General features: G+C 41.5%; 2 protein-coding genes and 1 long non-coding RNA gene across 6 annotated transcripts in view; 2 read left to right on the forward strand and 1 right to left on the reverse strand.

Moving 5' to 3' along the window:
• Pou2af2 (POU class 2 homeobox associating factor 2) overlaps window positions 1-5,483 on the forward strand; it is a 38,148-nt gene extending 32,665 nt beyond the window's left edge. Inside the window, exons 3-5 of the mRNA XM_040285176.2 lie at window positions 249-291; window positions 2,917-3,218; window positions 4,491-5,483. Of these exons, the coding sequence (XP_040141110.2) occupies window positions 249-291; window positions 2,917-3,218; window positions 4,491-4,892 (747 nt within the window). The 3' untranslated portion in view covers window positions 4,893-5,483. The remainder of the gene's footprint in view (window positions 1-248; window positions 292-2,916; window positions 3,219-4,490) is intronic.
• A 3,772-nt stretch (window positions 5,484-9,255) lies between these two features.
• LOC144377182 (uncharacterized) lies at window positions 9,256-22,944 on the reverse strand. 3 transcript variants are annotated; one of them, XR_013437879.1, is made up of 5 exons: window positions 22,803-22,944; window positions 21,357-22,717; window positions 20,843-20,903; window positions 16,331-16,577; window positions 9,256-15,555 (listed from the first exon to the last, which is right to left on the reverse strand). It is a non-coding gene; the product is annotated as an uncharacterized LOC144377182 (long non-coding RNA). The 3 variants fall into 3 exon arrangements; XR_013437880.1 differs by adding an exon at window positions 20,252-20,543 and having other exon boundaries at window positions 15,232-15,555; window positions 21,357-22,924; XR_013437878.1 differs by having other exon boundaries at window positions 15,232-15,555; window positions 21,357-22,924.
• On the forward strand, window positions 17,430-25,172 carry Pou2af3 (POU class 2 homeobox associating factor 3). 2 transcript variants are annotated; one of them, XM_021732410.3, is made up of 4 exons: window positions 17,430-17,691; window positions 21,451-21,505; window positions 22,920-23,149; window positions 24,489-25,172. In XM_021732410.3, the coding sequence occupies exons 1-4, from the start codon at window positions 17,536-17,538 to the stop codon at window positions 24,855-24,857; spliced, it is 810 nt and encodes a 269-aa protein (XP_021588085.2). In that variant the 5' UTR covers window positions 17,430-17,535; the 3' UTR covers window positions 24,858-25,172. The 2 variants fall into 2 exon arrangements, with proteins under 2 accessions (XP_021588085.2, XP_077903096.1); XM_078046970.1 differs by having other exon boundaries at window positions 17,430-17,587.
• Window positions 25,173-27,173: the final 2,001 nt, after the last annotated feature.

Consider the following 27,173-nt stretch of genomic DNA (forward strand, 5'->3'; position numbering starts at 1 on the left):
AGGATAAATCATTGTACTTCACCCAGCCAGTGGTCATCAATATGTTTACCAGAATCTGAGAGTTTGGTTTCTCTCTGTCCCTTGTAAAACTCTGTTCTTCAGTACTTGAATTCTTACTCTCAGTTGATACCCACAATCCAATTCCTCAAGTAATGTATTCTGACTACCAGAAAATAAAGAACCTGGTTTTTTAATTAAATCTGAGCATCTCCCTTAAAGAACACACTTGCACTCTGTTTGCCTTCCAGGGCAGCATCAGCTCCTCCCAGTCTCCCTTCGTCCAAATGCCAGGTGAGTACTTCAATTCAGTGGGCAATTAATTTCCTTTCAAAATGAAACTGAGCATTTGGGCTCCTGTTTTGTTTTGTTTTGTTTGTTTGTTGGTGGTGGTGGTTGGTTTTGGTTTTTTTCACAATTGCCTTACATGACTTTAACAAATTTTTTTTCTTTAAAATAACTATTTTCAAAATGTAAAATCAGTGAAGACAGACCTCATTCAGTCATTCCTATACTTAGAATCTATTGTGCCTTGAAGTCAGCCTTTTGATCCTCAGCCTAGAAGAAACTTTTTGCACAAAGGCAAGAGGAATTAAGCCCCTGACAGTTTTTAAAACAACAATCTGACATGATATTATAGACGAGGTACCTACTTCAGACAGAAAGAGAAAGATACCTAAGGGCAGAGATGTGGAACTACCATTCAGTGGGTGCTCTCTGCACATCAGCTACTTAGTTGAGCATGATGTGTTCATTTCAACACACATCTCATTAAATATTCCCATGAGGATGGAAAAGGAGCATTCTTTTTCTTTTTTCTTTTCTTTTTTTTTTAATAGAGTCTAAGTTGCCCAGCCTGTCACAGTCCTCCTGGTCAACCTCCAGAGTAGCTGGGGTTACAGATATACAGCACCAAACGAGGGAAATTCTCAGTAGTAGTCTGGGACATTCTCATCCAACATGCGCACACACAAAAAATCACTCCTCTGAGCGCTCAAACTCAGAAGTGCCATAGGCCTTCTCAATCGTTTTAGAGCCCACAGTACTGGATAAGAAAAATAAATAAGGGCCTTAGAGAATTTCAAATAAACAAATGTCTCTGTGTTAAGTTTTCTAATCATATTTTATGCCATTGCACTGTGCTTTCATCTGCTCTCTTCTACACAGAGAAACTTCTGCAGCTTCTCTTTTCATCTAGAATTCTTCTTCCTTCTTTTAAGGAGAAAAAGGTAGGCTTTAAGAGAGCAGAGGTTTTCCCTTCATGGTTGTTTTTATTTAGAAATTGGAAATAAAGATATGACAACCTGGAAGCTTTATTTACATATTCTTCATTCTGTTCTCAGCTTTAACCACTCATTCCTATGCTTATAAATTGATGACATGAAACAGAAATCTATTTATGGATACTAATTTGAATTTACACAGTTTTTTCCCCAAAGAAGTTTGCTTATAATTAAAACTCTAACTGCAGCCTTCAAAATGCATGAGTGGTAGAAAAAAATGCATGAGTATATTTGAAGTTTGGGGTTATAGAATTTAAGATGAAAGTGAAGTGAGTAGTATCATGCTAAAGGTTTTGATGGGGGAATTTTGATTGCTTATTCTGAATGAATAAATTTATATGCAATTGTTGAACACAATTGTTACGTTATTCAGTTTATGGAAAATGTCTAAGACCTCAGCTCTGCCTCCATAGAGCTTGCAGATTGGCTGGAAAGACAATGCGAGAGATGAAAGAGTAATAAGCATAGTATACATAACATCGTGTGCGGGTGGCCCAAGTTCTGTGTGTGTCATCATGCAGGACTGAGTCATGATAACAAAGAGGATGGGTTTCCATGAGATGGTCTTCTTTCCTCCAAGAGTGGGTGGGACACAGTTCAGAAGTCCTCTGCTCTGGTTGGGGGAAGTGAAGGGAAACACCATTTGTGTCTTTCCCCTACTTCTACCCCTCTGTGACTCAGGGGGTTGGTCTTAGCCAATTAGACCACTCTGACCCCACCTCCAGCTGGAATACTTAAGCCATCGGTTTTACACACTCATCTCTACCCCCAAACATGTTCTAAACGATCATGTATTTCCCTCTACAACTAAGATACGGGGTCAGAAAGTAATTTAAAAACACATTTCTTCTCTTCTGGAACATCTCTCTGGCACTAAAAGACTCCTCAGTTTCAGCTTTTCCGATTTCCACCCAAGCTTTGGTACCAGGCACTCTTCCTAAACGTAGTGCCGGGAGAACTGAGTGATGGCCACGAGAGGGCAGCAAATAACATCAAACTCATCAAAGCAGAAAGGTCCCGAGTTCCTCTGAAATTGGCTTCTGTGCAACCATATTATCCCAAAGCAAGCCCTTGATTGATGCCTTCCCAGTGAGCGACATGGTGTGAAAGGTCAGTACACAAAAGAATTAGAACACAGAGTACAACGTTCATCTGATCTGCGGTGGGATTATCTTATCCGGACATGCAGTGTCTCAGGTAATAAGTCCAGAAGCAGCCCACTGTATCACAGGGACAGAGCTCAGACACTCCATTCAATAAAATGTAAATGCCAAGAGATTCTTGGACTTCGATTTTTAAGCCCAGCCCTTGCTAGCATAGTGCCCAGTTCTGGAAGATGGAAGGTAACTGTGGGATGCCTATGTGAATGGCTGAGCAGTGACAGCATCATCTAAAATGAACTCATCCTTAAAAATAGAGTGGACCTTGAACCTAGTTACACGGGGCCAGCACCGTTTTTAACAGTAATGCAGGCATATTTCGAGCTTTGCAAGACTTTGTTCTATTTCTACGTTAACACGGTGTCAGGCAGGTGTCAGGAACGTCCTTTCACACTGGGGCCACCCGGCGGCAACAGAGAGGCCCTGCCATGGCTGGGGTGGGCCTGTTTGCCCACTTGTCTTTCGTTTGGCAACAGGTTCGCCGGTCATGTCAGGTTACTATGGCGTCAGAAGATCTTTTTTGTCTGACTCAGACTTCCACAACAGTAAGCCGTTTTCCAATGACGTCTACACCTCCGGCGGCGTGGCCAAGCCCTTTCCCTGCGAGTCGTCGGCGGGGCAGAGCCACGCGGCGCTGCTCGAGTCCTACCTGGCCGAGCCCTACGGGGACTACCGCCCGCCTGCCCTGACCCCCAGCCCGGGCTCTCTGTTCAGCGCCTCCCCGCTGCCGCCGCTCCTGCCGCCGCCCTTTCCCAGCGACCCGGCTCACTTCGTGTTTGTGAGTATTATTTCAGGAACAGGGAGTTAGAGGAGGAGAAAGGGCTCTCTGGCATCAGCCCCGCCCCGCACTGGGCATCCAGGTCGAAGCGGGTCTGACTCTTGGAGACCCCTGAGGCTGCTCTGCTGTTGCCCAAAAGGGCCAGGTCAGGCCAGCTCTGCCAGGACCCCTGAGGGAGACTTGCTCATAGATGGTTGTTAACCTTGACAGCAAGCGCTCATCTAGGGATTTGAACGAAAAACAAAACAAAACAAAAACTATCAGGTAAAATTGACGTTCATTTTGCTAATAGTCTGCAGATTTTGCCACATGTTCCCCCAATGCCATTAGCACAAGTCATTATCATTCCTCCTGCTCATAAGAGAGAAGCATGTAGTGACATCTAGACACTGGCTAGTTGTCTTTCCATGCCAGCACAGGTGGCTTCTTCCCACCCAGTGCTCTGCCTCCCACTTTCCCAAGAATATTTCTACCATAGAAAGTTGTTCTCTGGATCCTTCCAACAAGATGAGCTCATAGAGAGCTGAAGAATGCTAAAACTCTTCATGAAAACTAAAACTGTAAAGCCTTCTTGCCATAAAGGTGAATCTCCAAAGGTGGGAGAGGGAATTAACATTATTGAGTACCTATTCTATACCAGGGATATTTATGGGCTTTTGTTCATTTAATATGCACTGACTCAGGGTATATTTATGAAAGTACCATTTCACAGATGAACAAAGTGAGGTGCCCAGAGTTAGGAGGGGAGTAGGTAGCACAGCTATGAAAGAGTTAAGCCCACTCCAAGAGAGGTAGGCTTGAGGAGGTAGTATCAAATCTATTTCTTCTCTCACTGAGGTCAGAGCAGCCTCCTTCACCCACTCCAAAGCTTACTGTGTAGCTGGAAGTCTACTCCTTCAAAAAGCTGGCCAAGGGCCGACTTACCCACTAGTGTAAAGGGTATTCTGGGACCCAGAGATACCTGAGCCTCAAAAAGAATGCAAGCAGTGCTTTATTGTAAACAATAGAATTCTGGGTACATGGCCATTTTATTCTTCTCACATTTCATTCATTTAATGTTGTTTTCTGGGAAATGTAACCTCAATACATATAGGAAATCTAATTCAAGAGTAAAAAAAAGAACCAAAGCATTCCCCTCTGGTGTCAGGATGAAGCTGCCTGGGTGGGCTTTAATAGCAGAGGGAGGGTCCTGAGGCTACTCTGGAAGTTGGCTCCAGCAGCAACGCTCGAAACAGAAAAGCATCAACTAATACATAACCCCATTCTCTTCAGAGGGACTCGTGGGAGCAGGCAGTGCCTGATGGTCTCAGCCAGACGGACCCCATGCCCACCGATACTCTACAGACCTTGCCGCCCAGCACCAGCTGCCTCTCCCAGCTCGAGTCAGGAAGTGCCACACAGCACAGGAGCTCCACCTGGGGGACCTCCCTTGCTGGCACTCAGTCCTATTCTCTGCACACGCTGGAGGATCTGCACAACACATCTGGGTACCCCACCCCACCTCCTTACCCTTTTACCCCTTTCATGACAATGTCAAATGACCTACCACCAAAGGTGGTACCTCTCTCCCCAGATGAGGGGACAGACCCCTCTTCCCTTCATGACCATTCAACTTGGACCAAAGAAGACGGGAGTGTGGCCTGGGGGTCATATGAATGCCGCAGAGCTTACTGAGGGTGTGGACCAAAGGACTTCTGTGCTTTTCGCCAAGTTGAGTTCTGTATTCCAGGGATTGCTTTAGATGTACTGGCTCATTCGGAACTAGATTTTCAGGATAAGCCATAATGCCATCCTTTGTTAATGGACGATAGCATTTATTTGTAATCTTTACCACCATAACCCAGTTGAAATACAATACAGTGTCAATTAAATATACCATGGACCATATTCTAGTGAGGCAACTTTACAGTGAGGTCATTTTGGAAATTTAGTAGCCAATTCCATTCTGAATCTTCTGTTATCTTTGAAATATCATTTTGGGGCACTGATTTTTTTCCTTAAATTATGTAGATCATAAAACAGAATGGTTCTTCTGTGTAATTTTTCTTAGTTATAAACCATGTGTATTATTTAATAAAAGAGATAGCTAGGGTATAATATAGGTTGGGGCATCAAATAAAATTCATTTTATACCATATGACATTAAAGAGTGAAGTGTCATATTCCTTTCCTTCATTACAAGGGCATGTAAAGGCACTGTAAAAAGATATGGCACTGAGTGTAAATGTGTTACTGTCAATAAAAGAGGATGAGGTCCAGAGATTACATGTGTGTGTTTTTTTAAAAAATACATAGTTTCAACTCTGTTTTAAAGCCCAGGATGTCAAAAACTTAATCCAGCCCCTCCCCACCAAAAAAGCCAAAAATTTTATTTGATCAGTGACTGTGTAAATTAAGATAGACATGGTCTCTCTGAGAAATAAGCCTAGGGTTATCAGAATGGATGAGTAAAATGGACAGTTGGTGATCAAGTCAGAATCCTTGCATTTTAGAGAAAATGGGAATAAGCTATTGACAAAAAAAAAAAACAAAAAAAAAAAAAACAGACCACCTGATGCCAAAAAGCAAAGTGGCTTGGAAGAAGAACATATTGTCAGGTGAGTCAGTGGCACCACACACAATGTCCCCTAACTGTGCTTTGCCAGTGGCTTACCGGTCAGAGATGTATGGCTCTCACTGTGTAAAAATGAACAATATCTGAAACACTAATCTGTCTCCTGTAAGTCTGACTGGAGTGGGTTCCTTTGCCAATGATGCAAAACCCCCACCAAGCAGTGCACCTGTCTGCAGGCCACGCCCATCATAAATGCCCTGCACATACTTTGACTGGAAGTACATAAATCAAGGCCCACAAATTACATGTACACCCTTCCTCCTGTCTTTCTACCACCAACCTTCCTTTACTTCCTTCTCACATCTTTCTGATTCCGCTGGTCCCTCCTTGCCATCTCCTGGAAGCCAAGACTCTCATTGTCCAGCCAATTGCCCAAAACCCTTCAATGCAGTCTCTATCACATCTTCTACAAGTACTCATTCTCTACTTCAGGTAGGTAAGAGTCCCGAAACTCACATAAAGGGACTTGTTCACACTTAGATGTAAATAATTGATATTTCTCCTTCTCTACTCCTTTAAGGATATTTTCTGGTTCGGCAAACACATTTCTAATGTATGGAGTACCAGCAGAGATGCTTGGGCAGGGAGCCTTCCTTTACCTCACCCCCTAAAGCTCTCTCCCAGGAGAGCCAATCAAGAATGAGCCTCACCTGCTGGGCAGTATTCCTTCAGGCCACCCAGCTCTTTTCTGGCAGCCTGGTATAAAATTTTTTGCCTTTTCTTAAATTTCATTTTGTATTAACAGGCAATAATTGTACACACTTGTAGAGGTACAATGCAATGTTTCAATACATGTATATACTAAATGATGACCCAAAGTAATTAGCATATCACCTCAAACATAATTTCTTGATAGTAAAACATTAAAAATCCTCTCTTCTAGTGTTTTTTAAATATATGATGTATTATTATTGACTATTATGGTTTGAATATGAAGTGTCCTCCAAAAACTCATGTGTTGAGGCCTTGATCCCCAGTGGAGTAAGGTTCAGAGGTGGGCTTTCACAAGTGGATCATCAATGGATTAATCCATTCATAGCTGAATGGACTACTGGGAGGTAGTGGGCCATGGTTGGAGGAATTGGGTCACTGGGGCATGCCCAGGAAAGGTATTTCTTGTCTTCAGCCCCTTCCATTCTCTTTCTGCTCCCTGACTGCCATGAGTTAAGCAGCTTTGCTCTATCATGCCCTTCCACCATCATGTTCTGCCTCACTTCAGGCCCAAGTCAATGGAGCCCACAGACTGTAGACTGAAACCTCTGAAACCATGAGCCAAAATAAGTCCTTTCTCTAAATCGTTCTTCTCAGGCATTTGTCACGGCTACTGAAAGCTGACTAACACACTGACTATAGTCACCCTACTGTGCAAGAGCAGAGCACACCAGAACTTATTCCTCCTAACTGTAACTCTGCACTACGCGTTGACCAACTTCCCCCTGCACTTCCCTGCTTCAGCCTCTAAGAACCATTATTCTATTCTCTATTTCTATGAGATTGACTTGTACATATTATGCACATGAGTGAAATCATGGTGTATGATTTCAGCTCTACAGCTGGCTATTTCATTTAACATATGTCATCCATGTCCTACCATGTTGTCACACAGGACAGGATTTTATCTTTTGTGGCTGAATGGTATTACATTGTATCTATATAGCACATTTTCTCATTCATTTATCCACTGATGAACACTTAGGTTGGTTCTTTATCTTGGGTATTGTGAATAGAGCCGCAATAAATATGCAAATGTACATCCCTCTTCAAATTATCGAGATTCCTCAAAAAATTAGAAACATAACTACCCTATGATCCAGCAATCTCACTCCTGGGAACAGACCCAGAGGAAATGAAATTAGCCTGAGCTTTATTTTGCATAATATTTTTCAGTAAAAAGTAGCAATATTCAGTGTGGGAGAGAAAAACTCCTTCTACTCCAGTGGAATTTGGGGCCTTAGTCCTGGTTCCAAATAACTTTCTCAGAGTCATCTGTCACCCAGCAGTTAACTCATACATGAACAACAGATCTCTGCATCAGACAGAAGAGATCTTACCCCCTCTATGGATTTAGGGATCCTCATGGCAGTCTGAGTCATTTTTCTGAATTAATTTTGTAAAATATATAACTACTCACCATTTGTTACTAAGAAGAAACAACACAATATTGTTAAGGTAAAATATATATATATATATGTATATATATACACACACACATATATATATATACGGAGATATATAGATATTTTATATAATATATAACATTAATATAATAATTATTATAGATAATATCTACATATTCCCACATAACTTCAGCTTTTGATTATAATGCTAAATATTAGACATGCTCATATCACTTACTTGGATGTTATCTGCCAATGTATTATGTCCATTCATCTCTTCACAACTTGAAGTTGCTTGGTTCTTAGTTAGGTAAAGATCAGTAAACAGACCTCCAAACTCAAGAAAATGCAGTGAGTGCAATGATGTATACATTCTTCTTAAAGCATCGAATCCCTTTCTTGGTGTTTAACAAAGTCAGTTAATAAAAAAGGAGACACACACAGGCCCATACACATGTACTATCCATTTTGGTTATCTAGCCTAAAAGTGCTTAGAGGGAACAAGAGTAATGCTAATGAATTCCAAATAATAAATGATTTTAAAAAAAAAATTCTGTTTAGCTTTACAATGTGTTTCTCTACTTCTTATAATTTGTTTTATTGTTTTGGGAACATTTTTGCTAAAAAGTGAAAAAAAAGCTACAAAATTAAAAGATGAAAATTGTGTTTTTTTCCCTCTCCTATTTCTCATTTGAGTTCTCCCAATTTTTGTTGCTGTTGCTGTTTTAAAAATAATTTTACTATAAAAATTATTACTTACACTGTCATAATTGGAAATGACCACACATGATCAATAATTTCATTCCACCACTCATAAAATACCATGCTCTTAACAATCCAGAAAATGGGGCATTTGTCTTCTTTTCTACAAAGAAAGTGCTCCCTTCTCAAATACTTCCAATTTACTACTGCATGTGGAGACCAACCACACTTTCATGCCCAATACCAACATATGGGAAAGTGTACATTCTTCTCTCCTCCTCCTTCTTTGAACCTGCTCTTCTCTAGGAAAGCTAGAGAAAATTCAAGAGCTTAGATTCAAAACTCCATCTCTTTCAGGCCCTGCCAGGATTTAGCATATATGTAAGATTTAAGTAAGCAGAGATAGTAATGTCAAATTCAAGCTACTTTAAAAAGCTGACTAGATAAGAAAGTCCAAAAAAAGCCAAAAGTGAAATGTATCCATGCAAAAACTGCAATGTAGACAACCATCCGTGAATCACTGGAATCAGACAGAGCATGCAGTTGGAAGTGTTTATATTTCTCTTACAATGTTATTCAAACCCCAAAGAATGAGAGAAGAAAACCACATCTTTACCTTGTTTATTTAATAATACTTTTAAATGATCATTATGACCTGCCACAGCTCAGTTAATAATACAATGTCATGGTACTATTGTGGTAGAGGAAGAAGAATGAAGTGCTCCAAAGGAAATTCTACAAAGGGAAAAGAATTACTAACCCCAATAGTAAAATATATATTTACATATATACACAGAAAAGTATCTTTGTAATCCATTTTCAAAATGTAAATCTAAATGATACAGTCATAAGGAATTAAACATCAGTTATATTTAAAGTAGCAAAATAACTATTGATGTCCAAGGTTTAATTCACATTGCATTATAGTGATTCTGTCAACCACATACCAAAATTATATTTATCCATTGGTTTCAATCACTGTGTTCTGTCTAAAGTATACTTTCTATTCAAAACAATATTGTACTATTCTTTTCACACACCATACTCACCACCTATTGACTCTAGAAAAGTTAAGTGCAAAATCACACACTCTAAAGAAAGTGATTCACTAGCTAAAGAAACAAGGAAGGACACATAGAGGGCTCATCACTGTTTCTCCAGCACCTGGCTCAGGGCTTTGCATGTTGTAGGTGTTCACTAAATGTGTGGTAGGTTAAGCTAAAACTAGACCACAAAGATGAACAACTATTTAGTCCTTGACTCAGTGGATGACAGCTCCCTGAAACCAGTAAATGAGAAAATTCTCTCCAGTAGACAAGTTCTACAAATTCAGACACTAGGTGGATCTTGAGTTTCAGTAGCTACATATTTAAGATAATTGATTTAGTGTTTTAAAATATCTTTAAGAAAGGAAATTACTGAACTTTTGAAATAGCACAGGAAATGTTGAAATTTCATTTAGCATTGACATGACTATATCAATAAGACTTATAAATAAAAATTATTTGTTGCTTGGTATTATATTTAGTGTTGTTAAAACAAGTCTGATAAACAAATCAGAAACTAGAATCCCCCAGGGTCAAACTGAATAAATAATAATAAAACCTTCTACAGTTATTTGCAAATGATGATACCATATAATATTTGATTCTTGATACAGCAGTGCCCTACAACCATGACCCTTACTAAATAATCATGTAGGTTTGCAATATGCAATGTAATTTTCAGTACATTAGGAAAAAAAGAAAATAGTAAAAAATGTTATTCCAAAAGGAAAAACAATGGGAACCAAAATAATAATAATATCTAGGAATTAGATATCGCACTGGTAAGCTAACCTTTCCCCTAACAAAATATCTTGAGTGGAAAAACCCAAGTTTCAATGCTTAATAATCAATTTAGTCAAAAATAAAAGAACATTCAACCATTTATTTCTTAACCTTGGTGATACATTCATAGATTTTCATCAAAGTATTCTTTTTAAAATATAGTTTTATGGTTATACATAGAAGTTGGGTTCATCACAATCTTCTTGATGTATTTTTGTATTTCTCAAATATTGTGTTGTATAAAAATGTTGTAAGTAAAAGATGAATTTTTTAAGAAGTGTATAATATGATGTCATTTTTTAAGAGATAAATTATCAGGTTCTTGTTCCTCATGGAAACTTTGAAAGGAAAAAAATTAAAACTTCAAGTGTGTCTTATGGGAAGAAATTGACAAACCATTGAATAGCTTTCACGTAATAGACTTCCTGGTCATTTTCATATGGGTCAAATGTTCATTCTAGGACTTAATACTTACCTGTTTCCTCCATGTATTCAATTTTTGGAACTTGATATTTCCCACAAGAAATATGGTAACAGTGTCCAAACTCAAGGTGACAAAGGAACTTTGCATTAATAAGGAAAATTTAGAGGTGTAGTCAAATTTGGAGGGAATAAACTATCCCTTTTCCATATACTGAAAGTCTTTGAATATGCCGGTACCTAAATATTATAAAACCTCCTAATTTGGGAGAAAAACATAATGCTCTGTAGTTTCATTTGCATACTAATGACTACCAAAGGTTTTTTCAGTTAAAATATTCAGTTTAAAACTTCAAAAGCAAATCTATTCTATTGATTTTGGTACCGCTGACTGACTTGAAGATGGTCAATGACAAACTGAAGGGTTTCTGAGCTCAGTGAAAAGGTCAACCAGAGACCTGAAAAACAGATTTATGAAGAACCAGAGAAACTGCAGGTGGAGGCCTCAAGAACAGAAAGCTTGGGTAGAGAGTAGGCATGATAACTTCCTCATACGAGCATTAGACAGGGGCAGAACAGATAATCAACACATGGTTGTTCAATGAATGAATGAACTAAACAAACTTGTAATAGAAAAGCACTCATGTGGAAGTGAGAGAACAGAGCCATTGATAGCAAAAACCAGGACTTATTTCTTTGTATTCCTGGTGTTTGATACCATTCCTGGTACATAGTGCTGCTCAATTAATACCTAATTGAATTATGGCTCAATCACTGATCACCATGTTGGACTTAGACTGTTCCAAGTCCAATCTTGGAACGGGTTGCCTTATAAATAATGAGCTCTCATTTCCTCTCTACAGATTCTGCTATGAGCCAGGCTCTCAGCCAAGCAATGAAGCCAGAGGCTAAATAGCTATCAGCAGAGATATTGGGAAAAGACTCTAAGTCCCTCCTACTTCAAAGAGTCTTCCTAACACTAAATATTGAGTCCAATGTTATAGTTTCAAGCCAAAGAGCCTGGTATAGTGGATTAAAACCCACAGTTTTTCTTGTTTTTAATCAAAACCCCAAAGGGATTATCAGGACTTCAGGGCAGACACCCTAGAAGTGACAGTGCTTCCAGCAAGAGGGTTCCAGACTGAGAAGCACAGATGGTTAAGAAGCATAATTAACAGCTCATCCTCATCTCCAGCCAGTCTCTTCTTCAGGGCATTTCCAGAATACTCTCAAGTCAGTATGCTGTACCATCTTTGACTCCTTGCACAAATAAACTACACACCAAAACACTCCCACGAGCACAACACAGAGATGTGAGTGCATATCTTAAGAGTGCCACTTCTCTAATGCTACTTACAACTCATGAGAGGGTAACATTAAATTACCTTAGTAACTTTCAATCAACATCTATTTCTCATAAACAGAATGAAATGAAAAAGCTAGAATATGATAGAAAATATCAGAGTGCCTCACATGCATAAATATACATTGATTCAAGGATAGTTTGTTTTATAAATGTAGATATTGTTGCAGATATGTGTGAATTTCTTGTGGGCTAAAGTCCAGAAAATTTGAGAGCTTCTGTTATAAAAGATAAGAAAGACGACAATTGTAGTTAACACCAAGGGCCCTGGGTTAGACTTATCAAAATATGAATCCCAATTCCATCACTGATGTGCTCAATCATCTTGGAAAGCCTGCTTCCTCGTCTATAAAATGGAGGAACCATACCACACAGTGCCTGACATCAATGAACAACAGATGAGAACTTTAAAGAGTCTATGAGGCCAGGTGCAGTGGTGCACACTGGTAATCCCAGTGGCACAGGAGGCTGAGGCAGGAGGACCACGAGTTCAAAGCCAGCCTCAGCAAAAGCAAGGTTCTAAGCAACTCGGTGAGACCCTGTCTCTAAATAAAATACAAAATAAGGCTGTGGATGTGGCTCAGTGGTCTAGTGCCCCTGAGTTCAATCCCTAGTATCCCCCCAAAAAATCTGTGAGGATTACCCATTTTTATGGGTTTCTGGGGTTCTTGGGGTAGAAGCAGTTGGTTGCTCAGGTGTCAGCATACATGCAGATTTATAAGGAGGAGTCCAGGATCTATTTAGAAAAGATTGTTCCCTACCTGCACAAGCATGGAGTTTGACTCTTAAATACCTGTGCTGGGATTTTGTAGTTACAGAAACATCAGAAACCAAAACTCCTTACTATTGGGCTAACAACCAGAATAGAGTGTGGGGAAGGGAAGGGGTTCTTCCTCAAACAGGGGTCAGGCATGGGGAAATTTAATTTTCTGAAGTTATTGACCAGGAACTTGATGTTCATCCCAGCAACAGAAGCCAACACAGAAACCCCAGGACTGCTGCCATGGCTCAGGCAGAGGCTTCTGGAAGAAGAGACATAGGTTCTTTTCTGTTCCTACAGACCCCACGATTTCCAAAGAATATCCCCCACCTCAAGTCTCACATGTCTTCTCTAATGAGTAGCCTATCATTAGCATGAACCTCCATGATGTTGCCAAGGGAACAGAATGGCCTCCTGCCCTCTCTGTTCATCTCCACGTGTAAAGGAAAGGTTAGGAAGGAGATCAAGCATGAAAATATGGAACAGCACCCCAGAACATGGGGAAATAGAGGTAGCATAGGGAACCAGAGAGAAAAACAGCAATACAGGCAAGAAACTGAGGAAAACAGTAATAGAAAGAGAGACGAAGGAAAATGGTGTGTGTGTGGGGGGGGGTGTTTAAAAAGCAAACCAAAAAATAAACAGAAGATAAAAGTAATGGAAGAGGCTATGAGGACAAGAGACCATCCCTAATTCCAAGCAGTGCCCTGGCATGGCAGATGACAGGACAATGCAGAGATAGGGACTTTCTCAATTCCCCCTGCCCTTTCCTTCCTCACATCTGGTCTTCAAGCCTAGCTTCTATCAGGACACAGGCCCAGGGCCTTTGGAGAAATAAGCTCCAAACGCTGTTATATCCCAAATGGATTTGGGACAAACACCTCCATCCTGCCTTCTACTGCCAGGAGCCACCTCAGGAATCCCTATTCCTGATCCTTTCCCCCAGCCATATGGCTCCAGCTGTCAAGCAATTCACACTCAGCATAGTCGCATACTTATCATTTTCAGAGATGCCCTTTCCTTGAGTTCTATATGATGCCCTTGTTCTGATACATTTGGGTACATTCAGATGTTTTTTCTGAAGGCCTTTGGGGCTAATTATAATCCCTCACCCTAGAGAACTCATGAATGATTAAAGAACAGAGGGCTTTAACAATCACCTGGTCTGATATCCTGGGAATTATCCTGGTTATTTGCAAAGGAACCCCTGTCTCCTAGTGTTGCTACAGAGGATTTTCTCCCTCTCTGGCATAGCCCTGTCTCTCTTCCATCTTCCAAATCACAGGGAAGGGGCACAGCCAGTGCTTGGAGAAGATGAGCTAGCTAGCACAGCCTCAAGTCATTTGTGAGGAGCTCGGCCTAGCTCAAGGGTGCAGCCTGACCTCAAATCCCTTCCACCTCTCACCCCAAAGTAAGTTTTGAAAAACAAATCCATGTCCTTTCAGCAAAAATGAGCAGGCACCCAGCTTGTCACCATTTTCTCACAGGTGCTTCTACAGCTAGAAGGCAGGAGTAGCTCTAGAGGGAGAAAGACAAGAGCAGAAGGAGGGACCTCACACTGCAGTGATGAAATACCAGCCTTAGAAAACTGTTCATGGGTGAGGCCCATGTGCATCCCCAGATACATGCAATGGATCAAAAGGTCTTAATGGGCAGGAATTCAGTGCTGAAACCTCAGTGTTTGGGACCAAGTAAGGCAGCAGAATAAAAAGGGAAGGGAAGCCCACATGTGGCCAGGTGAAGCCAGAAAGACACAAAGTGCAGAGGGAAGGCCTCTGCTGTCCTCTGGCCTGCAATCTGAGCCCACAGTGACCCCTTGCTGGGCCACACCCACAGGTTGCCATGTTCAGTCACCAAAACGTGAGATTTCCCCTTAAATGGAGACTGGGCATGTGGGAATCAGTCTGGCCAGCCAACCTGGCTCAGGTGGTCATGAGGGTCAATCTAAGTCACTCTGGGCTTCTGAGTTATTTTTGAGGCAGAAATACAGAGAATCTTTGAGGACACCTGCTCTGTCTGTGGGAAGGTGGACAAAATGCTCAAAATATAATAAAAGCAAGGGTCAGGACCTAAAGGGGTCTCACTCCCTGTTTCTCTGGACTCCCTATGGGGTGCCTGTCTGCAGGATTTCTGCAGAAGATAGTCCATTTTGTTAAGCCTTTGAATATTCAAATTGAAAGTATCGCGCAATCATTGATTGTCAAATCATGGGTTTCTAGAGGTTTTAAATACTTGGCATGAGGGGGGAAAAACTCAAACCTATACCCGAAGGTATAAAACATTAATTCTGTGTGTCTCCTGCTCCAGGGACCTGGGTGCAGCCAGATGCTTTGTGAAACTTTAAAAATGTCGCATCTCTGCCTTTCTCCCTGCACAGGAGCCCTCCTAGGCGCAGAGTTCCTGCAGCTGCAGCATCCAGCCTGCGACCCAGTTCCTGCTGACCACGATGTCCGGTAATTCAGCTGCTTCTTTGGGGGGTCAGATCATGCGGGCCAGGGGCATTTCGATCAGGGTGTATTTCCACAGCTTTTCCTGCATACAACAGAGAGGCATAAAGTCAGAGCACGCCAGTAAGGGCCGGGCAGGACCCGGAGAGGGCGCGGGCCAAGCTGTGGCCGCTCCCACTTGGTGCCTGCTCCCCAGAGCAGAGGCCCAGAACTCAAGTTGGCCGCTCCGGACATTGGAGTACCCCCAGGACCCCTGCCCTCCCTCCCACTTTTCCACCGTCTTGTCCTGGGACTTCGCGGCGCGGACCTTGCGCGCCCAGAAACGGCGGCGCGGGGGAGCTAGAGGTTCACCGTGAGCTCGTGACGCGAGCAGAGCGCATCGGTAGCACAAAACTGGGCTGTGGCGGTCTCTGTGTCGACCCCAAGACGCGTCTACTGCCCACGGAGTCCCGAACCGAGCGAGGAAGTGGGAGCGGGAGGAAAGGAGACTGAATACGGAGAGGGCACGGCGCCTGGGCTCTGAGGGCCAAGAGCAAGATTCCCTGGGTCTAGGAGAAGAAGAGCGCGACCCCTTTCCTGGGGAGACCCTATCTCTGGTCTGGGGTGAGGGGTTCCCTGCTATCCGGCTGCGGTCCCTGCAGTGACCAGGCGAGGCGCTGGCGGTCTAGCACTGTCACCAGATGCCCAGGCTAAACGCACTGCCGCCCCCAGCCGCCGCGCCCGGCCCCACCCCGCGCTACTCCCAGGCGCTCACTCCAGGGTCGAGGTCAGGGCAGGAGTCCTACAGGGCTCCTCGGCCGATTCCACCTCTAAAGCTCGCCCGGCCCGGCTTGGCCTTACAGCCTGCCCGGCCTACTCACTGCAGCTCTGCAGGGCCGTGGCCTTCCCTACACGGCGCTGGGGTCCCTCCGGCAGACCTCTGCGGCGCGCACCTGGCCATTTCGACTTGCCGGGGCAATCCGCCTGGCCCAGCTAGCTCAGGGGCGGCTCCTCCCGAAAGGCTTCCTCCTAACGATTGCGCGGTCCTCGGAAGCCTCCGGACGGCTTTTCCCAGAGCTCCCGCTGCGCGGACTCTCCCCCAAGGCTCCGTGTGCCGCTGGGAAATGCCTGCACCGGACAGGGAGGGGGTGGGGAGAGGGGGAAGAAGGGGAGAGTTAGAGCAGGGCCTAAGGAGGGAGGAGGAAAATGTGAAGAGCGGGAAAGGCGGAGAAAAAGGGCGAAAGAGAGATGGCAGAAGAAGGAGAGGAGGGAGGGAGTGGACCGAGACTCTTTACTAGGTTCTCTCTCTGGTCCCACCGGCCCAGGTTAGGGCTGACCAAATCAAACCTTGTCCCAGGGCTGGGGCTGGCTTCCAGGCTAAGGGCACGTAGAGGTCGTAGCCTCCCCAGAAGTCAGGCCTGGACTGGAGGAAATGGAAGAGACTTAACACCAGTGGGAACATCACGGTGAAGTGGGCTGTCAGCTGCTATAAATCAGATCCATAATACCTTCTCCCAGCAGGCTGGACCCAGAACCCCAGGGTCTCCCACCTTAGCCAAGGTGGTGGGCAACCCTGAATTGGCCTCCATATTCCTGAGCAGAGACATCTGTGTGTTATTGTTCTAGGATGGGCCCAGCCTGGGGTGGATGACCCCACAAATTTCCATGTGTTCTGTTCCCACTGGGGCCCTAGAAATTGCTCAGCCTCTCTTAATCCTTTGAAACTTCTGGCTACCTTAAACTATCTTTTAGCATTCTCGCTGTGTTGTCCAAACCTAGAAACTTGGCCTTGGTGGACACAGCCTCTAAAGGGAGTCATCACTATGCAGCCTGATACCAGACCTTGGACTTGACCACTAACTCAGTTGCCTTTTCCCAGAAAAACCGAAGGTGTATCAAGGTGTCCGGGTGAAGATCACAGTGAAGGAGCTGTTGCAGCAAAGGAGGGCACACCAGGCAGCCTCAGGGGGAACCGTAAGCATGAACCCCTCATTCCCTCCCCAGCCCGTAATAGACCTCATTCAGCCCAATATTAGGAAGGTGTGGAGGCCACCCCCAGACCCTGCCTTCCTCAGATGTTCTTACAATGTCTATGCCCAACTTCATCCCAGTTCACCCCAGGAAGCCACAGAGAACAGGTGGGTCATGTTGTGGGGATCAGGATTTGGGGGAGTTCATCTGTCACTGGTCAAAGTTGGGAATAAAAGGCTTGTTGGTTCTCTTCAGGAAAAGAGTCAGCCAGGTAAGTAGATTGTTGCTGTTTTAGGAAGACAGTGTAAGTCCAGCCCTCACATACCCATGGAAAATCTCTCCTAGAAATTCACCTCATATAGGGGAGCCCTTCCAGGTTAACCTATCTGTGAACCATCTTTCCCACCCTCCTTATTCTTCTGGAACTCAGCTTCTGAGGTCATTTGTCTGTAAATCACTAGTCACTGAAGTTCCCAACACAAGAGAGCCATATCTCTGGAGTATACATAGAACTGCTTCCTTAAGATGTATGGAGGTCCAGGTTATTACAGAATTGGTCTGGGCAATCATAAGGTACCCTGACATACTGTATTCCTTTCTAAAGCACAAAGGATTGCTTAGGGAAGCAGCAGAACCCAACAAAAATGAGTGGAAGTCATCCCCCAGGAGGAGAGCTCCTCCATAGACAGTACACTGCTTGTGGGTTGGTTTGGGTGTGGAGGATCAGGCAGCTGGGGTTCGTATTGCCTCTATTAGGATTGGTCCTTATCCAGCCTGTGGGCATATGCCCTATAACGGTTTTTGTGCCTGGTGCTGTTTATGTTCAATGTCCAACTTCACGAAATGAGCTTTTGGCAATGAATCTCCTGAAATGGGAGGAGGCAAAGTATGTAGGAGTAGTGAGACAGGTTCAGAGCCAGATGGCCTGAGTTCAGATCTCAGCTCCTCCATGGTCTGTATCTTCCAGCAAATTACTCCATCTTTCTTGCCTGTTTCCCTTTATCTTTTAAATTGGGGATAACAAGATTTTGTAAGGATTCAATGAGCTATTGCATATAAAGTGCTTGGAAGAGTGGTTTCCATACAGTGAGTGCCAATAAATATTATCTGGGAAAAGAAACTTAAATAAAATTACAACCAGGGATTGAAAGTCAGCTATTCAATAATCTTAATCTAACCCTCTGTTCAGAGTTTAGAAGTCAGGTGTGAGTTTGCTGTGAATTTGTAATACAGCTAGAGAAGTTAATATCTCTGCCTGCAGGATTTCTGATCACTAAAAATTCATTACATTTATACAAGGCTTCACAGTGGTTCTTCATTAAAAGTACTTTTGCACACTCATTGTTTCATTTAGTTTATATAATAACCAGAGGGGATAAGTAGATCAGAAATCTGCATTCCTCTATTATAGCTAAAGTTCACAGTCTTTCAGTTGCTATTGGTTGAGCAAAAGATAGGACCAAGGTTGTTTTATATTTAGTATTATATTTAGCATTAAAAAACCTTCCCACCTATTGACTCTCTAAGTTCTCTTTCAGAAAACCCATCCATACTAAGCAGGAGTTTGGTAACTTTGATCCTTTCAGTTCAGAGATGGTTATATATAATTAATAAAATTAGGTCTGAAACACCCTCCCCCTCCCCACTGTCCCAGTCAAGATGTTCAGTACAAAACAATATCTTTCACTAATGAGCTTTGATACTTCCTAGAATTCTGCCTCAACTGCACCTGCAGAAATCCCATTTGGGCGAAGCAACTTTATTGCTATAGGGTCCTTACAGACTGGATTAACCACTGTTCCCTTGTTAGCAAGCTACAGAAGGTAAAGCAAGTGGAAAGCATTTCATTTGTGTATCTAATCAGTTTCCCTGGAGCAGTTAAGACTTACTTTTTCTGAATCCGCACCCCCAACATAAACATACACACACACACACTCCCGGGGAGAAATAAAGCAGGACTCCTGACCCAGCACCTCGCAGGAAAAATACTACTTTGCTTCCTGGAAGATTTTGTCAGCCTATTCCTTCACAAGCACGTATAAGTAACACACATAATTTCAGAAGGCGAGCCAGATATAAAATCCCTCACTGGGAGCCATCAGAAGGATCTGAGATTCTAGGAATGCTGCAAAAGTATATTCAGTAGGCAAGGATGGCAAATACCCAAGGGTAATTTATGCCTGCTCTTTGGTGTAGGTAGGCCTTTCTAGCTTAATGGAGATTATCTTCAATTGTTCAATTGTTAAAGGACACCTCTGGGAAACTTTAAGCCAAAGAGAGAATTAATAGTATCAAATATTACAAAACAGGAAGAAATTTATCTTAATTTGTTGTAAAGTCAGAGTAGTTTCCACAGTTAAAAATTTAAGCATGAAAACATGAAGTTATAGTTTGAGAGAAATATCAGATCTCAAGCAGTGCCAGAGAAACTATGTGCATGTGCATGCCAGACTGATAATTTAACTTAAAAACACTGTCAACCAGATTAATTTGCAAATACTATCTCTCTCTCTCTCTCTCTCTCTCTCTCTCTCTCTCTCTCTCTCTCTCCCCCCCCCCTCTCCCTTTCTCCTCCCCCCCCCCTCATATCCTGACACATTTCTTTTGTCTTCAGGGTAAAGAGATAGCACTTATCAAAATATATAATTTACCTTTTTTTAATCATTAGTTTGTTTTTTAACAGCCTTGATGTGTTTTTATAAAGTAGAGATTGTAGGTTTTGTGCTGTTTGAAACCTAAGAGAAAGGTGCTTTTCTTTTTATTGTTGGGACAAAGTAGAAAGTGAACCCATGACTAGAAAGATAATATCAAGTAGGATATTGTAAACATACCTCGGGGAGATAACAACAGGATAACAGGGAGCAGGCAAACAGGCCAATCCAGGGGAGAAATGGGGTTAAAGAGAGCTCTACAATGAAACAGATTTTTTAAAACCCACTCCTTCCAAGTCTTCCAGCTCAAGCTGTAGCCAAATATTTGCATAAAGAGCTGGTAAAGGATTCCAGCTTCCTGGTTCATGACATTACAGCATGGATCATTTTCAGAATGAACACCACCTCCTGTTTCAGCAGTGGCTGACTGTGCAGTTCTCCCAGTAGCTCAGTGTACGGAAGTGAGTATGCCCTGGAACCCAAGAGAGGTGTGGTGAGATCAACTTCCCAGACCAGAATCCCACAGCAACACTGTCCCTTTAAAATTTAAAGCTGCCGCCTGAAATCTTAAAAAAAAAAAAAAAAAAAAAAAAAATCCTAAATTACTCCATTAGTATAATTATCCATTCAACAGGAAAATGCAGGCTGCTTTGCTGTAAATAGTTTAAAGGCACAGTTTCATAAACATTAAGTTTAAAATACAGTAATGAAAAGAGCAACGTTTATTTAAAAATGGTAAAAAACATATAAAGAGCTGAAATATTTCCTGACCTTAGACTAGAATGTCGATTCTACTTCAACTGTTGTAATCAGCTTCAACTCCTGATTGTACCTTTAAGAAAATATTTTCTATTTTAATAGTTCATAGATAGTAAGACTGTGAATATTTTTTAGCTTCTCAGGCTTAACAAAGTTAGGAATTATGTTCTTTCAGAAAAATGTATTCCTAAGACTAAGAAATCAGATATTATGTGAAAATTGAGGAAAACAACTAAGTTCTAGTTGAATTATATAAATGTGACTCCTCACTATTGGAAACTAAATAGTTTAATAGGAAGGCACTTTGTTGAGTTTTCTCAAAGTGTTACATTTCTGTAACATAAAAATTATTTTTATCAAAATTAACAACTTAAAAATTAAGTGTATCAAAATTTAATATTAAATTTCTAATATCATGAAAAATACCCAAGCAAACAAAAAAACATAAAAGTTGAATCTAAAAAAAATATAGCATTGGTTGTATTTAAGGGAGACAACCTTTTCTAGAAGAAAGAATCTGGCTTACCTTACAGCAGCAGGAAACAGTTCCCGTCCGAGTCTTAGCTTTCCCTGTATGATATGCTTCTCTTTGCTTCATGGTCATATTCTTGCTTTGGCAGTTGTCCGGAGGCACCAGTATCCACCTTTCAGATCCAGTCGCACCATCTTCTGCAGGTCAGTACAGCCCGCATTACAGTTCCCTTAAAACCTTTTTCAAAAGTCCATCTCAAAGGTCTTCCAGTGCTTGATTCAGGGGTTAAGATAGGCACCACCATTTAATTGGAATCCAACCAATCAGAAGGTGAAAAAGGCATAGTGACTCCAGATGCAAGCCCAGCAAGGAAACTAGTGCAGGGTTTTGCCCTCATTTCTGAACTGTCTCTTTTCTGCTGCCTGTTCTGTCCCAAGATCATGTTCTTCACATTTATCCCAGTTTTTCATCTGCAAGTAACCCAACTTGACTACAATATGAATTTTTTTTTAGAATATGTTATATATATTTTTTAATGCACTAGTAGTTGGAATATAGAACATCCTGAGACACTAAAATATGTTTTTGTTCTTGTTCATTTAGCTTCTAGCCGACAGGGGCTTCCCTCCCCTTCTTCTCTCTCTTCCCAGAAATCAGTTCAAACAAGTGTAAGTTTTCCCAGCCCAATATGAATAAATCTATTACATAAACAGTCCTTCCTATGCCACTCAGCAGGTAAGAGTTTAAGAAGGTCATATATAAGAAAACCTGTGCTGATGGGGGTTCCCACTGAATGTGTCACTCTAACTTAAAGGAACTTGAGATTTAAAAAAAAGAAGAAGAAGAGAGAAAGAAAGAAAGAAAAATTCAATATCCTTGAGCCCCTTTGGTGGGCATACTCTAAACCTCTCTTCCTTGAGCACTTAAGGATAATTATTACATGTCAGTCCTATTAATACTAAAATGGAAAAGGAGTGATATTTCCGAATTGTTTTTGTTTTGTATTTAACATGGTTTTCAGTGTACTCTCCTGTTAACATGTCCACTAAGAAAATGCTTTGCTTTTTGTAATTTTAAATAAGTAGTACTGTTTTCCATAAAGAAGTTTCTGGTTTCCATTTTTATCCTTTGCATCGTCATTCCTGTCACTTCTCAAAACCCTCTCCTCAAAATTTAAATTATTAAGTGTGAAGACAATAACCCTGAATCAAGAGAATTATTTCCCACAGCATCAGAAGTTTTCTTAAAGCCTTGAACATACCTCTGATTTACTTCTAAGAAGGTTACCTGAATTACAGATAGGGGCAGGCTGTCGATGCTTTTGTAGTCCGTGATGGCAGAGGCTTGAACCATTATTCCACTTTGACACTTGGACACAGGTCAGGCCACCATGCCTCATTTTTACCCTAGCCACACTGAAAGCCAATTGCCACAATGTTAAACCAGATTCATTTCACTAACACTTGAATTAACTAAGATAACTAAAAAGTTACTGCCTACCTGTTTACTTTTCTGGAATTTCTTAAGTGCTTTTCCTAGAATAGTAACTCTTTAAAATTTTGAAGAAAACTCCATTCAAATCCATTTTGAAAAAAAAAAAAATTCCTTCTCTTCTAGGATTGTATTTTGAGCCTGAATCGATGTCTTCCACACCAAATTATTTTCAACCCCGAGAATTTAACACTTGTGTTTCTTGTGAAGAAAATCCAAGCTGCCTGGACCAGATCTTTGATTCCTATCTTCAGACTGACACACTGTCAGAGCCGTTGCCCAACTGCACGCAAAGTCCTCCACACTATTTCCCAGACAGCTTCCCGGCCACCCCTTTCTGCTTTAACCAGAGCCTGGTAATTTATCTTCATTTTTTATACAACCTGATTGTTGCTAACTCTGGGGTAGTGATGCTTTGTAAGAGTTTGCGTCATCTCCTGAGAAATTATACAAAGTCTATCAACAAGGAAACCATCCAGAAACAAGGAATCATTTAAAATTCAATGTATAAAGATAGTCACAGTTGCAGAGCATAAGCCTTTGGATACACAATTATGATTTTCCAAGTAAGTTGATATGTGGTAATAAAAAGGTTTCCTGGTAATACTTAATGTTTTTTAAATTGTGAAGTTAAAACATCTACTAATTTAGAAATCGGTAGTTTAAACAATGGCCCTTGGATTTTTGAGATCTTGAAAACAGGATTAAGGCTGCTTGTACATACTATGAAATTTCATTCAGATAAAGGGGTTTTGTTGTTTTGTTACTGAGTTGACTCCAATAACTGGTTATTTGGATCTGCCGTAGGCATAGGAACTCATTTGGGTCTGAGATGGTTAGTAAAAATGAAGCCTAATCTTTTAATTAATTTGAATTTTGTGTTCTATATAGATCTCAAGTGTTTGAAAATGTGTCATCTTTTTAAATGAAGTAAGGTTTCTATTAATAGATATTAGTTATTTTAGAAACTCATAATTTTTAAAACTTTAAAGTGTTTCTTTTTCTTTTTGAAGAAATTTGAAATTTTTTTAATTTTGATTTTTTTCAGATGTCTATATGGGCATCAGACTAAATTTTAGAAGGAATTGAAATTAACACTACAGAATATGCATATTATTATGGGGAAAATACTGGGCCCCAAACACCTATTGCTCTTCTAAGAAAGCCTTCAAGTTTCTTGGTGACTTGCATAAAGAGAAGGAAGTGTGTACCTTTTTCCTCAGGGAACAAGACTTGTGTGATGGGAAATAGCCCAGAGGCTGGGTCCTATTGGATCCAAGTTTTCCCTGGGCAGGTTCCGTGTTCACCTGGTTCTTCTCCATCAAGGGTGTGGAGAAATATCCAAGGTGCCACCTGCCCCTTATATTGTGGCAAACAGCAGGATTCCATATACAGGTGATCCGAAGCACAATAGGATTTTGTGGTTTAAGAACAAAACATCCTCTAATATATGGTAATAACAAAGGAAGCCAGTAAAGCAAGGCAATTTATTGTTGGAAAGAAATAGGTAAATACAGAATGTGGTATCATGAAAACATGTAGTCAGCAAATAAAATTACTTCTGCAGACTTGGGTTCTGTGTTTGGGGATTTTACCCCTAATTTTCTTACTCCGTGTGAATAAATCCACGGTGCTTGCTTCTTTTCATCCTGTTTAAGTTACTGAGCTCTTTGCTCCTTGGTTTTCACTCTCTAGACCCCAGGATCACCTTCAGATTCCTCCACTCTCTCTGGCTCCTTAGACTACAGTTACTCACCGGCTCAGCTGCCTTCATACCCTCCGGATAATTACAGTTCTCCCCCTTCTCTGGACACCCTAAACCATGGCCATTCTCAGGAAGACTACTCCTACCATCATTTGCCCTCACATGCCCAGTACAACTGCTTCCCTGCAGCCCCAGCCTCCGTCTGCTACTGCGCATCCTGTGAGGCGGAGCACTTGGAGGCAGTCAGAACAGCTGAGTACTTCTACCCCAGCACCGACTGCATGGACTTCGCACCCTCGGCAGCCACTGCCAGTGATTTCTATAAGAGGGAAACAAACTGTGACATCTGCTATAGTTAATAGAAACGACACTAATTTGGAACATGGCATGGGTATAGCTACTTTTCTACCACATCTAGATAACACTTTGCTTTATGCAACCTGTTAACAAAATATCACAGACACAGTTTACATGTCACTGCTTTCAATTTTCTGATGCTAATATAGGTATTAAGATGAAGTCCTCAAACCTGGTCATCGTACCACGCCTGCTGTACAAAAAATTGCCAACTCACAGTTGACATTTTTGTAGGGAATGTTTCATTGTTTTATTTTTCTGTATAACGAACAAATTCTCTCTTTTTTACTAATAAATAATTTTTTGCATTATTATTATATGCTGGGTTATTTTTTAAATTACCAACAGTAATTTGACTTGATTTTTATCCAATAGGCTAGGAAATTGATCACTAAACTTGAGTGGTCTCATCTTATTGATGATTTTAAAATTATTTTATGAGACGCATGAGATGGAGGTTAGACACACTGGGAAGGTAATAAAGAGAAAAATCTGCCCTGCCTCTAAATGGGGCTATTTATCAAAGAGCAGCATCAGAAAAAGTCATGGACTCATGTTTGCATATTGATTTATAGGACTGACTGTGTTATTCAAAACTGACTTTCAGAATTTACTTCCTCCAATTGATCTGTTTGAAGAAACCCACTGTCTTTCAAGATCAGGAATGACCTCAGCTACCTGTGCTAGACTCTACTATTAAATCTTGTTCACTGAGGACAATCAAAGGACAGGATTAATACCTGAAGGGAAGTCTTGAGGGGCATTTTCCATGTCCCAAGTTTCAGCATCATGGCAGTAACAACTGACACCAATAACACCATAGCCACCATCTTTTAGCCCTTCCTGTGAGCCAGAATTGTCTTGAGTTTTCTGGCACGTTATCTCATTTAGTCTTCATAACAACATTGATAACAAAATGAGGAGTTTGAGGCTCAGAAAGTTTAAGTCACCTGCCCAGAGTTACCCAGCCAGTAAGCACCCAAGCTTGGGTCTGAAGGAATGCAAAGCCTGCTCCTTCCTCTCCAGTGGTTGAGCTACTCCTTACAAAAGACTGTTCAGGAGCCTATAGGATCATTAAACCCCAGCTTTGTCATTCAACCTTGTTCCTATCACAACTAAGTCAGTCTTCCCCCAGAAGAGCTAGTCTGTCCCCAGGATATCAAGATGACAAACACAAAGCTGCCAGAGTCCTGTGATGTGGGGGCAGGAGAGAAGCTGACCCACTGCCATGGTCATTCAGTGGACTTCTTCCTATCCTGAGTCAGAGATGCTTTCCAAATGATGCCACCTGATTGTCCTTTCCCTGGAGACTTAACTGAGACTTAGGCAAACAGGACAAGTTCCAGCCTGCCTCATGGAATAGCTATGCCAGGAAAACAGAACAATCGCTGCCTTCCTGACATGCCAATAAAACTAGATTCTTAATGACTTGAAACTGGCCTGTTGTCAACAAGTACCTATTGACACAGACCAAGGCCCTTAGTATACCCTACCCCACTCCAGCAGTTATCTCCAAGGACAAAGAGCAGAGAAACCAAGGATGTTTAGTGTTTGGTACCAATATAGCCCTTTCCTGGATGCCCTTCTCCTCCTCCTCCTCCTCCTCCTCCTTTTTCTTTTTCTTTTCTTCCCTGGCTTTAATCCTCTGCCTTCTGAATTAATTATCTTGCAGCTCTAACAGAGATCATTTCCCAGCCCCCTTATTTCTCATTCTTTCTTCCCACACTTCAAGGACCTATTAACACAATCCTTATAACTCACATATACTAAATTCTCTCAATAAGCCAGTGCTGGGGTATTATCTCATGTAATCCTCAACCCATCACATAAGATACATATTATTATTGATCTCATTTCTATAGATGAAACTGAAGTTTGGAGAGATGAAATAAGTTGCCCAAGGTCACATCACATACAAATCAGTGTAAGAGTTCTCTTACTCAAGTTACCTGATGTTATAGTCTGAACTTCCAAAGGCCTCAATACACTTCCTATGAACTATACTTGGAAGAATAAACTTTTTGGAATGTGCTCTTTTGCCTTAAATTTCACATGTGTATCTGTAGCCAGTCCCTCATGCCATAGAAGCATCTAATAAAATTACAACTGGAAGTTTAAATGAATGAAAAAGAACCATTAGACTAATTAAATAAAATGTTAAGTGCTTACCATATGTAAAACTGATCACATGCCTTCAAAATACAAATCACAGTTTTTTAAAAGGAGGTGATCTTAAAAATATAAATCTGCCAGAATTTCAGTTCGGATAGGTATGGGCTGATTATCAAACTCCTGGGAAACTTAAGGGTCAACTCTTG

Source organism: Ictidomys tridecemlineatus, chromosome 4 (assembly GCF_052094955.1).
Source record: "Ictidomys tridecemlineatus isolate mIctTri1 chromosome 4, mIctTri1.hap1, whole genome shotgun sequence".
NCBI classification, from domain to species: domain Eukaryota; kingdom Metazoa; phylum Chordata; class Mammalia; order Rodentia; family Sciuridae; genus Ictidomys; species Ictidomys tridecemlineatus.